At 41.8% G+C, this 14,511-nt stretch overlaps 1 protein-coding gene across 1 annotated transcript in view; it reads right to left on the bottom strand.

Moving 5' to 3' along the window:
- Positions 1-14,511, bottom strand: part of PHKA2 (phosphorylase kinase regulatory subunit alpha 2) — a 40,623-nt gene that overhangs the window by 7,089 nt on the left and 19,023 nt on the right. Inside the window, exons 17-26 of the mRNA XM_009648803.2 lie at positions 14,329-14,492; positions 12,847-13,038; positions 11,628-11,716; positions 10,344-10,477; positions 8,697-8,853; positions 7,119-7,198; positions 6,792-6,870; positions 6,557-6,686; positions 4,712-4,813; positions 3,955-4,073 (exon numbers count right to left, since the gene is read on the bottom strand). Of these exons, the coding sequence (XP_009647098.1) occupies positions 3,955-4,073; positions 4,712-4,813; positions 6,557-6,686; positions 6,792-6,870; positions 7,119-7,198; positions 8,697-8,853; positions 10,344-10,477; positions 11,628-11,716; positions 12,847-13,038; positions 14,329-14,492 (1,246 nt within the window). The remainder of the gene's footprint in view (positions 1-3,954; positions 4,074-4,711; positions 4,814-6,556; positions 6,687-6,791; positions 6,871-7,118; positions 7,199-8,696; positions 8,854-10,343; positions 10,478-11,627; positions 11,717-12,846; positions 13,039-14,328; positions 14,493-14,511) is intronic.

Raw genomic sequence — 14,511 nt, 5'->3', positions numbered from 1 at the left:
GGCAGCAAATCACATTCAAAGTCGTGGCACTACCACCAAATTCTTCTTCCCATTTCCACACATGCAGCCTGCCTACTCTTTGCATTCCCAGAGACTGTGCTCTTCTGTTTCCTCCTTCCTTTTTTGCACACCTATTACTGTCAGCCCAGAAAGGACTTCACTGACAGCCCCACTCAAATCCCATCATCTCTGAGTAAGGAACTTCCTGAGCAAAGTGCTGGGCAAGGTGGGAAATAAGAATGAAAACTGTATGTTTGCAAAGGATAGGCTCACTGACTCTACACAGCCAAGCTCTGCAAAAAAGCCAGCAAATGCAAACAAGTCCATATTCACTCCTATTGGTGTCAGCGAGGCATCGGTGGTGCTCCCTTGATGCGTGCTATGCCATTCCACCGCACACCGAGACAGACGGAACTTCCTCCACCCTGTTGCGCAGAGCTAGGGGATGCAGGAGGTCAGCAGGAGGGTGGGTGCCAAAGTAGAGAAACCCTTCAGCACACAGCAATTAATCTGGCTACTCAGGTGGTGCAGAGAAGCAAAGAGCTCACTGAACAATTCCGTGCACTTGAATCGAACACACAGTTGAAGCCTGCCTTTCTGCACTGGCGTGTGGGAAGAGAGGCAACAGCAACCTGGCAGTTGTGAGGCCAGGCCACAGGGCTCCCCCGTTGTGTATTTAGGACACTTGGGAAGGTGTGCCATCGGCAGCAAGTCTGCAGACGCAGAGCACCATGAATCACAACTGCCAGTTTAAAGTGCACGCAGAGCTGCAAGCTTTCCATCTCTTTGTGACAGATTTGGAGACTCAGACTGACTTTAACTTGTTGAGGTTTCTGTTGGAGGAGTATTTAAACAATTGCCTTCCTTCTTAACAGTGAGAGCTTAAAGAAGAGCTACAGTTTTCTGCCTTGAAAGAAGATGAGAAGATGACTGCCTGAGGAGATACCCAGGCCCGTAAAACTCCTGTCTCAGCAACCTGAAGCTGTTCTGGGTTCATTAATGTCCACAGACTGCCAGCATTTATCAACGCTACATTACTTGTAAATACTGATGACACCTGTAACATAATCCACCATCAAGTAGCTGAATCTGCTATAGCGCTTCATCTGCTACAGCTACTTAAGCTTCAGAAGAACTAAGTGCATCTAAATGCCAGACTCAACTTCTATTAAAATATTACTAATGAGAACTGGTTCCCAATGAAGATGAACAAAACAAAGAGGTAGGGTTTGAAAACAAGTTTTTATGCAGGAGAAGCCACAGGAGGTGTCTAGAGCTAAGACCCTTGCACACACACGCAGGGTGAGGAGCAGGCACAGACGGTGTTTTACCGTGGAAGCGAACATGATGCTGGACATGGAGTGGCCCTCATGAAAGAACTACAAAACAAAAACAGACACCAACATGTCAGCCAGCCAGCCACGACAGAACCAGGACACAAACAAGGTTAAGTAACCCGTGCGTGCAAAGACAAGAAACGTGCAATAAGCTCAGGTACTCAGTGGGAAACTCCGACAGCCCCTGGACTCTTGCAGGGCTGCACTTCAGCTGACTTTGGGGCAGCTGCTGCTGATTCCCAGGGTCACCACAAGGCAGACCCCACCGTGCCAGGAGAATCCTTGGCTGTGTTGCAGCCACAAGCTTCCCACACTATCCACTGAGCTCCAAGCGTGGCCAACACAAACTGCCACCATTTAAGATGCATGTGAAAGCTTCCCTGTGACTCAGGGCTGAGAAAAAAAAACCCAAGCTCTCCGCTTCTATTCCCCATTCGTTGCGATGTCAGCAGCTTCTCTTTGCACGAGAAGGTCATCTTGCTGCAGAAAGCCTGAGGGCTGCCAACTGGGTGGGCAGCGCTAAACAAACAGCTGCAAGGCAAATTTTTCACTGAAATGTGGAGGCACCACCTCAGACTGACAGCACTCTTCTCTAACTGTCCACCCCAAGCTGTGCCACCTGGTTAACTGTTAATGGCTCAGACCCAGGCAAAGGCTTCATGTTCAGACTCAAGAAACAACGGCAGCAAACAAAGAGCTGCAATCGCTCAACACCTGAGCTCTGGTGCAGAGATGCTAGTGCATGTACTTGAAATGTTCCTTGTAACACAAATTTGATCCCCCACCCCGACAAAATGGCATTACGTTAGTATCTAGTGAATTATTCAGAGAATGTAGTGAGATGTAGCAGGAAGCAGCATGAATGGCAAGGTGGGGGCAACAAAACCAAAACCAGCCAACTCGTCCTCTGTGCAAAATACCAAGTTTCCACCTAAGGCAAAAGCAACGCAGGAAATACATTTTCAACCTCAGCAACGGTGCAAGTGTTTCAGCTCAGGCCCTCCTCTGTGTTTAAAACAGAATAATGCTGCCACCTAGTGCCTAGTCCCTCCCCATGCTTGGAAAGGCCCTGAAGTCAGGCACCCGCTGTACAACTGCCAGCCCTGCTCAGACTGAACCCCCAAAGTCACCTCAGGGCCGGTGGACAGCAGCTAGCAGCACCTTCACAGCCACAGCCGTACCACGGGGCTCGGCCACGACCATGCTGGGGTATGGCTCAAACACGGAGACCGGGTCTCAGCCAGACAGACACCACATGTTTCACAGGCACTTTTGCTTCCCTGCCTGATGGTGTCCTGTGAAGAATCATTAACTGAACTTTACTGTCACCGTCAAACGCACCAGGTCAAGACCATGCAGAAACGCCACTCCTTTCTGAAGGCTTATCGAGCAAACCCGCTCCATACGCTCGAAGGAAAACATCACATACTTCCTCAGAAACTTCCAGAAATGGCCTCAGATTAAATGATTCAGGCTTGATAAGCATTCAGAAGAGAGGGTCCTTTAAAAATATGTTTCTAATATAGAACGACAGCATGGTTCGGGTTGGAAGGGACCTTTACAGATCACCTAGTCCAATCCCCCCTGCCGTGGGCAGGGATACCTTCTGCTAGACCAGGTTGCTCAAACCCCATCCAGCCTGACCTTGAACACTTCCAACCATGGGGCATCCACAGCTTCTCTGGGCAACCTCTTCCAGTGGCTCACCACTCTCATCGTAAAAGAATTCTTCCTTATGTCCAATGCAAAACTACCCTCTTTCATTTTAAATCCATTGCCCCTTGTCCTGTCATAACAGGCCTTGGCAAAAAGTCTCTTTCCACCTTTCTTAAATGCCACCTTTGTACACTGAAAGACCATAATAAGGTCTCCCTGGAACCTTCTCTTCTCCAGGGTGAACAATATGATGCCATTCATTCTTATAAATGTATTTTACTTGATTGCTACCTTCCTATTTATCTAGAGCAAAAGAAAATTACTAAAGAAGCATAAAAAAAGAGAAATCAAAAACAGTCACAACAAAACAATCAACAACGTTCATTCAGAATATTCTGGAGGCGTTTTCTATGATATTACTTCATATGCTCAGTTGCTCTATACTTTAAAGTATCAAACTTAAATATATATATATTCTAGCAGTAATCATCCTCCATTCCTGAAAAAAAACAGAACAGGAAGAAAACAAACCAAGACTTCTTTTCCAAGTATATCTTTTCCAAAAAGCACGTGGACCACATTAGCAACTTGTGCAGAGTATAAAAATGAACACTGTTTGCATGAAAGCTTCACTTTGTACATCTGACCTTTCCTTAGCTAAAGATGATTAAACAGCTGTTTTAAAGTTGATGTCATGAATGCATTAGAGTTTGTTCAAGTTCTTCTATATTCAACGTGTGAAACAAACAAAAAAGGAAGTACAATTTTGAAGGAAGCATCCCTCTACTGCTTTTTATTTAGTGATCAGCTTTAAATGAAGGGATCTTTGGAAACTTCTGTCATTTACCAAGAATCTATTTGGCATTAAAAATGGTCTCCTAACATTAACACACAAAAATGTAACATAGCACAGTACCAGAACAGCTGCATTTTCTGATGAGCATTGCTGGAAAACCCTCACCTGCTTTATCTCACTCTTCAATTTAGTAATACCACTTCTTTCTGTTTTGGTTGCTCCAGAATGCCCCATTTCATGAATAGAAATTGCAGGGCTAGATGAAGAGGAATCTACAGGTCGCACTGAAAGAAGCAAATGGACATTTTTAAAATTCTAGTGGGTAGAAAAGCAGATGAATTTTTATCTAGAAGTTAAAAGATAAAAGCATATCCTTCCACAATTGTCCAGTGTTCTTGGTGACAGCATCCTTCCAAATCATATCTGTAGTTCAAACCTGATTACATCAAGGCAGAGGCCTAGATCCATACTTGGATATTGGGACCCGATTTTCCAAAACATGGAGCCATCATAGCTTCGAAAGACATCAGAGTTGCAATGAGTCTGTGAGGGCTTAAGAATGAAGCCGGAAGACAGCTGAAGTGCCAGTCAGGAATACCTGGGCATCACAGACATCCTCCTTGAAGGCAAGTTAGATATGCCCTTTTTGTGGTCTTCATTCAGTCATATAAAATTTCTTCATTTTAAAAGTTTGCCTCTGTATCACTGAAAACGTGATACAATCTTATTTCAGTGCAGGACAGCTTCCGTCATATCTGTTTTGTTTATTCCGCAGCAGACACACACAGGTACTGGCCACCCATATTAATACATCACCTATACCTCTGTTTTACGTGCTAAGAGAGTAGATTCCTACCTATAAGACAATCTAACTTTGTATTTATAGTTCTCACTTAACCAAGCACCCAAGTGGACAACTTACAGCTTCTTTCCACACCAAACTCTTTTCCACTGAGAATATGGTGTAGGAGATTTTTCATATCAAAGGGACTTAGATTCATCAAACTCTCTGAAGCTTCTTCACCTAGTTAAAACAAAAATTAAAAAAAAACAGTGTGTGTATATATATATATATATATATAGTTAACATCACTGTAGGTTGCTTTATAGGTTGTTTTCCTAAGTGAACTGCTGACTGAATGAAGTTCAGTCACATTTTCCTCGTGGCTAGCACTTCCTTTAAAAAAATTAACACGTGGAGTCACATTCCAAAGAAAATACATTTCAAGACTAAACAACAAACACTGCATGGAAATAACACTATTTGCATTAAACAGTATGCTGCAGCCTGTGTGAAATCTCACTGAAGCTGATGATGAGAAAGCGTTTGCTCCTTTGTAGAGCAAGATTGCTTGGAAAGGCATTACAGCCATCTCCCAAAAGCAGCTGACACGCAGTTCTGAATTACAGAGCCAGAGTATCCCATAAAGAAATGCATGCATGTGGAAGGCTTGTGTTTTATTTGATTAAAGGATCATGCTTGTAAGTGAGAGGGAGAAAAAGCGCATAGATACACATGAGCACGTGTGTGGGCACAGACAAATCTCCCATAGGAGAACATGGAAAACGCAGCAATGAAGCTGAGGGCAGTGTACAAAGCAGCTGGCTTTTAAGGCTAAGGAATAACAAAAAGGGATCCCAGGAAAGAGAGGCTTTGTACTGTGAACAGAGCAGCTTCCGCTATTCAGCTGCAGGTTTGGGGGAAACAGGGCTTTCTGTACACTCTTCACACAGTAACAGAATTATCCCAGAAAATCACTTGGCTCCTTTTGTCAGCTTCTCCTAAGGGAGGAACCTGCCAGCCCCCCGTGGCAGCTAGCTACTCCAGTTAGAGAGCAGCAGCATCCAAAGTGGGCTCCATGTAACCAACTCCCAGGCACCCCCACTTCATTCCAGGAGGAAGAAAAACAGGGAGACCAGAAAATACGCTTCCACAATGTTATCCCCCTTTAGGGTGTGCTAGGGCATTAGAAATAGTAACAAGAGCTGAGCCACAAAGACGTGGCGCAGATCATGCTCCTAAGTGTCAGCATTTGACAATATATTTGTCACGTTAACTTAAGTTTTCATGACTGCTCCTTCTTTGACTTCTGACCCCTTGAAATAAAGAAAATTCTTCAATGATTTTTCAGATCTTTCTTCAATTGTGATTTCTCTCCAGTTCCACTTTTCTCTTCCAAAATGAGTTTTAAAATATTTTTGCCTTCCACCACTTGTTACTTAATTCTTGGGGTTTTGCAGGGCATGTGCAACATCCCGGGGGCCTGTAAGATTTTTTTGTTACTGACCTCCTGGCAAAGTAACATATTACTAGCTGAAATCAAATATTCTGCAACTAAGCACATTCGAGGGGAGGAGATTTATGCATAAAGGGAAGATGATCAGAAGTTACTTTGAATAAAAACTACCAGAATTATGAATTAAGACTCAAATATTCAGAAGATACCTAGGGTCCTAATTCGCATTGACATTAGTGGCATTGGATCCCTAAATACACACATATGCAATTTGATGACCTGGACCTCAAACATGTACTGCAACTCAGAGGACTTAAGAATTTAATATCCACTTCAGTGTAAGTAAGTAGGGGGTGGGGCTCAGAAATCTTTCATTAAGTCAAAAAGAGAAGTTATTTCCAAAGTTTGCAACTGCACATGCTGAATGAAGAAGTTAATAAAAGGATTTAACACATACCAATGAAAAAATAAACCACTGAGGTGAAGCAGAAATAACACCCTAAGGACCCTTATGACAAAATTGCTCTTACCTGAGCATTTCAGACTCCGAGCCAGCTCAGTGGCCATCACCTGAATTATCAGACCGATGCGGAGCCTGAGCATCTCCACAAAAAGACTAGGCTGTGACCGGACGTACATCGCCAAGTACATAATTATTTCCTGTAATGACAAATCCATAAGGGCACCCATTCAGAGTGGGTCCTCTTGGCTCTCCCGGTCACACTGGGCACAGCTGGAAGAACCCTTTTTACACATGCTGCATACCTGTGTCAGGACTGCAATACTGATGTCTTGGCCGCTGGCTTCATAAATAAGATCTGTGAGCTCCTCAGGTGGCAGTGGGCTGCAAGAAGGCAAACCACAGTTAGCAGCAACTCAGGCACTTGCTGTTAACCTCTCAAACAAGCACAGGAACCAAGACACCCAGGAACATCTTTGCACTGCAAAGGTGCCTATGGTTCTGCCTGGGTGGCTGCAATTCCTTCTGAAGGTGAGGAGTAAGTTTTAAAACAAGATAATAGCAGCAGGACGGTACCGGCAGGAAGATGAAGGGCAGGCTGCTTCTGTAATTGAGGCAGAGCTCCAACTTACGTGGTAATGATTTTCTCACGGGGTTCTGGTGGCAGGCCCACTGTAAGTTGCTTGTGGTGCGACAGAAGGTCTGTGCATGCCTATCGTAAAGAGAAAGAAAGCAAGAGACTTTTCTCTGAGTCATGTGGAAGTGATACAGCTTTTAATTCCCAAAAATGAAGCATTTCTTTAGCAATTTCTAAGTGCATTCCTATTAATTACCAGACGTGCAGATCCAGCAGAATGCTGGTAACTAGTTGCCAAAGATCCCCTGAAGTCAACAGGGCTATGAGGGTCTGCCCAGGCTGAAAGACTGCTTCCCCACTCAGTGATATCAGCAGCATAATGATTAGGGACTCCAGCGGGACTGGCAGATCAATAAAGGACTTTATTCTTTATCGTAAGATAAATGTTTGTTCTTTATTTAAGGTAAAACCCATTTTTAATCAATGAAAGAAAAGCTAAAAAAAAATAAATAATCCTGTGTACTAATATATCTCCTAAACAAACACCAAACATATTGCATCACATTCCTGAATTAGGCACCCTGATACATTCTGAAATAGGTGCTTCCCCCAGTACCACAGTGTTTACTCTTTTACATCAACCTCCTTTAAAAGTGGGTGTTCCGTTTACCTGTTTTAGCATCCTGAATCAAAGACCTCACAGAGCAACACTCCTCTGATTTTGAAGTCTATTTTCCCTCCATTAACGTGGAACAAAACAGATCATCTCAACTCTCTTCCTCCCCAAGTCTTTTGTCAGTATCTTCTCAACTGAACATACAAGGTTTTGTGTGAGCACGTCTGTACTGCTCGTCCATCGTGTCTTGAGGATGGAAAAGGTTATGGGCTTAATGAAGTTCCATGCAGGGTGATTATCACAAATTGCTTCCTGCAGATATGACTGTCACTAAGACATGGCATCCTAGCTGTGACAGTCAAAGCTTTGAAAATGGCCAGGAATTAGAGAAAGAGCTCTTCAGAAATATACAGATACAAGTAGGAAATTAAACAAATACTTTTAGAGTACTTGAGTGGAAACATTTTTGTAATATTCAAAATCAAATCTGTACCCTTGGTGGGATCAAGAACGTGGATCTTTCTTGTTGCCATTTAATAGTCCCAGATATTTTAATGCCTGTGAACACCCACATCCACACACAGAGCAGACTGTCTGCCCAATGGGACGGGAATTGGCAGAGCATGTTTTTGCATCATGGCTAGCACCTTGACATACTGATGCTCCAAAAGTGTTCATGCTATCACAGTAACAAGAGACAATTACCAATGACAACTACAACTTTCAAAGCACATAATTAAGCATCTGCAATTAACAGAGAATAAATGAAAGCTTCACAATTATTTACAGCGTGACATTCTCAGTCCATGCCAACATTGGCACATTACAGATGAAAGGTAAAGATGATGTTATAAGATTTTATATCGGAAAAGCAACCAGTGTTTACTGAAAAATGCTGCACTATGTAAATGGTGAAGTAGGACCAGAAGAGGGCAAGCACAAGCCCCATCGGCAAACCAGTAGTTTTATCTCTGTCTCCAGGCAGGAAACTGAACCAGCATTATTTGTATTTCATACCTCAGCCAGGACTTCCACTCTCTTTTTGAGTATACCAGAAATATAACGAATCAAGCCCCATTCTTGATTGAGGCCTGCTTTTCTGTAGAGCTCGTTGAGTAGGCAGTGAACAGTGACACCGTACTGTCCACCCAGCTCTGTGTCCCAGTCAGCACCTCTGCCAGAAAAGACACGGAAGGTAACTGTCATCAGATAAAATGCTATACTGCTTAACCTTACACCACACAACAAGCAGCCTAATTTTGATTGCATCACTCATTTTGGTGACAGAATTAAGTAGTACATGGGACATGTGGGCCTTCACCAGTGATCAGTTGTATGTGGACAAAGCCCTCTTGATACCAGGAACTTTCATATTAACTTGGGCACTCACTTAGCTATGAGCCTGTGACACCAAAGCACCCACCCAAGGGATTTCCCACCAGGCTTTAAACTGAGCAGGCACGCAGACAGTTTGCTGGAGGAACGCTCCACATGGTGCTTTTTCAAAGCAGAATTCAGCAATGTCTTCAGTACTGCTGAAGACTGCACCCATTTTTCAGATGCCTCAGGGAACTCTAAGTCTTTTGCCCTATCTCTTTCTTAGCTATTAGCTAAGCTTCCATGCTGCTTATGCCATCACTGAAAAAGCAAAGGAGATTTCCGTTCCTCTCCTGGTTTTGAAATTCACTGCATTATGGATGCTCTTTGGTAATGTTTTGAAGGGTCACAGAGTGACCTTCCAACTCCTGCTAGAGGGACAGAGTCCACTAGAAGTCCACCTGTCTGTCCAGCAGAGACTCCCATGATGAAACAAGTCCAGAACAGGAAATTAAGGGTGTTGCATGTAGTTAAACAACAAAATGATATTTTTTCAGGATTTCCTTTGCTCTTTAAGAGAGGCTGCTGAGCATTTTGCTTGGGAAATCAAGAAGATCAAAGAAGAGGTCCTCATAGGAGAAAGACTAAAATGAACAAAAATACAATCTGTGTAGCAGCATGGAAGGCCATCTGTGATTAACACCTGCTTGTCTTTGCACCCAAAGCTCACTTCCTGCCAGGTTCCAGCAGTATTCTCCTGCACAGGAAAAAAAGCCCAATAAATGCACTCCAGAAGACGATTCTGTTGGTTTGTATTTGCATTTTGTTCCCATCAAACTTAATTAAATAGCAGCTGTTCACTGACCCCAGAAGCTGGGGTTAGCCCGTTTCCAAGAATGTTTTAAGAGTACTGAGTTTTTAAGTCAGTGGTATACTTAAACACGCAGAGGGATTAGAGGAAAAATAGTGACTACTCATTAAAATTGCATTTTTACTTTAGTTAGAAAATGACAAGATGAAGTTTCCCTCCACTCCCCTTTTTGTGTATAAAAAAAAAATCACACCAAATCTTTGTGAACTTAACAGAGTGCCACAAATATTGCAAGGTGTGTTCTCATTCACGGAAAGGATTCGTGCATTTCACTTGTGAGCCTTGCAGCCTGTATGTATTCACAACTGTGTGCCAATCAACTCTGAAACTGGCACAAGCATTTTTTTTGTATCCAAATTATTTATGTAACCTCTCCCCTCAAAACACAACCCTGAACAGTGGAAAGCTCTTGGATAAGAATAATCAGATAGCTGTGACCACTTAAAGATGCTGAAGTTTATACTCAGACTACTCACTTTAGTATATGCAAGATATACAAGATATCTGCTTGATCATGGAGCGTTGGACATTCCTTCAGCTGCTCAACAAGCTTCCTGCAATCCAAATCACCGTGAGCATCTTTAGGCAAGTGCAAAACACTTTCACAGTCCTGATAACAAAGATGCATGAAAAAAATCAAAGAAACGATCTTGAAAAAGGTAGCAGATTGAATTCAAACTGTAACTTCCCATTAAATGATACAACAGACTGGCAACATAACTCTGTACTTGAAACACAGACACATCACAAAGTTCCTGCTAGACTACTGCAGACATGAAAAGTAGACTAATCTCAGGAAACACAGCACCCAGAATGGAACTTTGTCTCTAGTTTTGGTTCAATCAACAAGGAAAGCCATTTTCTGGACAAAACAAAGAAATACTTTGTCAAAGAAGGAAAACAAATTATTTGCATGCTTTTCCTGTCATTTGCTGTTACTTGTAAAGAGAAAACCAGAAGGATACTACCTTTTTATGGTTGAAATAATTTAGAGCTTTTTGACTTCCAACTCTAACCTGTATATATGTGGTGTTTTATGAATGCAGATGTTGCCATCATAAATTTTCCAAGCTTATGAAACTAACACATTAACTAATGAGATGATGCAATCCTGCAGTGAGCTCTTGGGTGAAGAGAAGTTTTGTTTAATAAGCTATCTCGCAATTTATATGGTCCTAAAATACCACTTCCACAAACAGAGCCTGTGAAGCAAAATCCTTCAGGAGGCTGGATACAACCTCCTGTAACCATCCTCAGCAGCTGGTCACATATATGAAGACAAAACCAGTGCCCAGCACAACCCCATCTTCATGCCTTGTAGTGGGATTTGGCTCGTGCCTTAAGGACATCTGTCCTTTCACACACTCCCCCCTCCAGCCCAAGACATTACTGTAAGTAGCATTTCTTGGAAAACATCTCTAGAGGCTGTGAACATCCCATCCTTCCCTTTGTGTGTTCACTTAGAACTAAAGGCGATGACTTACCTTTTGGCCTTTAAAAATATGCACCTATTATATTATTTTCTGTTTGGCATACACAGTCAAAGATTTTCTACTTGATAATGTCTATTTAACCAAAACACCTTCACCCAGCCAAAAAATAAATTCCAAAACAAGGGAGCAGCTATCCGGTGCCTCAGGCAGAATGGCTTATCTGTTTAGAAAAATGAGAACTAGCATAGGGTTTGGCTGCAAAACACAGGAAAGGCCACAGTATCGCATCCTAAAAACACAAACAGCATAAAAATTCCCACAGCTTACCTTTGTCTCAAACAAATGGGGATTATCAACAAGATTCAGAGACTTCCGGTGCGTGTTCAGAACTTTAGTGGGAAGAGACATAGACACAGCTGGAAAGCAAAGCCACCAGAAAAAATAATTTAAAAAAAGACTGTTTCAGTAACATGAAAATCAAAAACACCTATATGAAGCAACTATACTAGGTAAAACCAACAGAAACATCTCCAAGAGTCAAAATATAGAGGCAATGCTTCTGAGATGCTGTGCATGGATTACAGAAACAAGCTCATGCTCTAAATCTTATCTCCTTGCAGGCTTGCTCCAAGAGCTTCTGAGATCAGCACAAGACCCAGGTGCTATGTGCTCAACTTAACACCTCTTATGATGCCTCAGAAATCCTACAGCCCAATGACCTGACCTTAGTAAGTGTTTTAAACATTTCAACAGGTATTATGTGGAGGAAATCATCTAACAGGTAAGATATCATAATTAAAATGATAATGCTAAACGCAGGCTAATGCTCTGTTAACTTTGTATGTTGAATTCAACAGAGGATCAGATGATGTGGCACAGAAAGATGGGAGAAAAAGACTAACAAAAGAGCTTAGAAGTTCTTAACTTACACTGAAGTTAGGGAAGCCTTCCCTTAACCAGGGCCCTGTTGGAATCTATTCCAACACATAAAACAATGCTTATGTTGGAATATATTTACAAGTTCAATCAAAGCATTATTTTGGTGTAAATCCTCCAATCAGTCTATTAGAAATGCAGCATAATTAGGAATGCTGTCCTCCCTCTCTACTCCATTTGTTCTTACAAGTTTAGAAAGTATACATGCATACTTAATGTTCCTCTGGCATCGAAACATTTCATTTCACCACAACTTTACTAAAATAACTATATTTTGTTGGCCTTTGTTTATACAAAAAAAAAATTAATTCACTGACTCAGTTTCTAAAATTCTATCCAACTGAGAAGCTGTAGCAGTTCCCATAACATCAACTTTGATTAAATGTTACAAGTCATTGCAGGTTATTTATGTATCCACCAAGACATGGGATACTGTGGGAACATGACAGTAACCGCTTCAGACTCATTCTTATTCCTTGATTAACTATAACATACTTGTGCCATTAGTTCTTTTTAAATGTCAGGATTTTTAAATACTTGAACCTACCTCTTGTAGCACCCAAAACAGGTTTTCTGTTATTATCACTAAATAAATAATAGGGAGAAATACCTGGAACCTCCAAGCCCTTTGTCTTGGCCATTATTGATAGTATCTCTTTTGTGGAATGGTTTGCACAGGTGGTTGATTCGCAGGAGAACATGGGTGGTTGATTGGCAGTCTTTGAAGTTGGAGGCAGGTATGACTTCAGTGCTGTACTCTGCAGGACATCATTTATGTACTGATCCAGCTCATCCTGGCTTTCTACGTGACATGTATAAAATAAAAGGTTTGTTAAAGGTAAAATCATAATTTATCAGTGCTTTCTTTTTCTAACACACCACTCTATTCTTGCTTATATAGAAGGGCATACAAAAATGCAAGAATATTGTAAGCAAGAGATTAAGCTGAACAAATTGGAAAGAAAAAAAATTAATCCATTTTTGACACTTTGAAACAGTTACATTAAGAAGTTGTTTATCCCTTTGAAAGGCAGCAAAAGGGTTTCTTTCTTGCCAGTAGTCCACAGATGATGGTTGGGGAAATATTTTCAAATAGCAATTACCTTTTTGCAAACAGTGGTGCTCTGGGGGATTTTTGCTTCTATATCCCGGTGCATTTCAGTTCTACAATAGGTTTATTCTGCCAGCTTTCCAGGTTGCAGTGCATTTTAGTTACAAATAGGGATTTTTTTTTTTAATTTTTTTTTTTCTTCTCTCTCCCTCTCTCTCTTGATAGTATCTCTTTTGTGGAATGGTTTGCACAGGTGGTTGATTCGCAGGAGAACATGGGTGGTTGATTGGCAGTCTTTGAAGTTGGAGGCAGGTATGACTTCAGTGCTGTACTCTGCAGGACATCATTTATGTACTGATCCAGCTCATCCTGGCTTTCTACGTGACATGTATAAAATAAAAGGTTTGTTAAAGGTAAAATCATAATTTATCAGTGCTTTCTTTTTCTAACACACCACTCTATTCTTGCTTATATAGAAGGGCATACAAAAATGCAAGAATATTGTAAGCAAGAGATTAAGCTGAACAAATTGGAAAGAAAAAAAATTAATCCATTTTTGACACTTTGAAACAGTTACATTAAGAAGTTGTTTATCCCTTTGAAAGGCAGCAAAAGGGTTTCTTTCTTGCCAGTAGTCCACAGATGATGGTTGGGACTCAATGATCTTAAAAGTCTTTTCCAACCTAAATGATTCTATGATTCTACCATCTCTTCCACACAAGCTCTTGTCTATGACTCCTCACAGTCTCTTCCTCCCTCCAGTCTCTTCCACCCACTCCCAAACCCCCCAGCCCCCCTACATCAGCTCACTCTTCAGTCTCAGCTTTACTGCAACAGTTATTGGTCAACGCCATACTATGAACGTAGGAAGAATATGCACAAGTTCCTTCTCCAAGTTAAGCCATGCAGGTACTGTCCTCAGACTGATGCATGAGAAACCTGAATGACTATCAACTGCGCACAAAACAGACTCTGCATTGTAGGCAAACCCAGGCTGATAGAACTTGACAAAGAAAAAAAAACAAAGTGAAAAAACAGTACCTTCTTCGCAGAAGTCTGCTGGGTAGCCTCCATATTCACTGTCAGGACTATTACGGCCTTCATTAGAATCATCAAACAGTTTTACGTCACAGTCTGGATCCAGGAAGCTCAGATACGTATGAAAAGAGGTGGTAAGAAATTCTGATAGCTTGCCTATCTTCACCCTGCAAACAGGAACACACG

This window comes from Egretta garzetta, unplaced genomic scaffold (assembly GCF_000687185.1).
Source record: "Egretta garzetta isolate BGI_Z169 unplaced genomic scaffold, ASM68718v1 scaffold111, whole genome shotgun sequence".
In the NCBI taxonomy this organism is placed as follows: Eukaryota; Metazoa; Chordata; class Aves; order Pelecaniformes; family Ardeidae; genus Egretta; species Egretta garzetta.
This window is presented reverse-complemented; position numbering and strand designations above follow the sequence as displayed.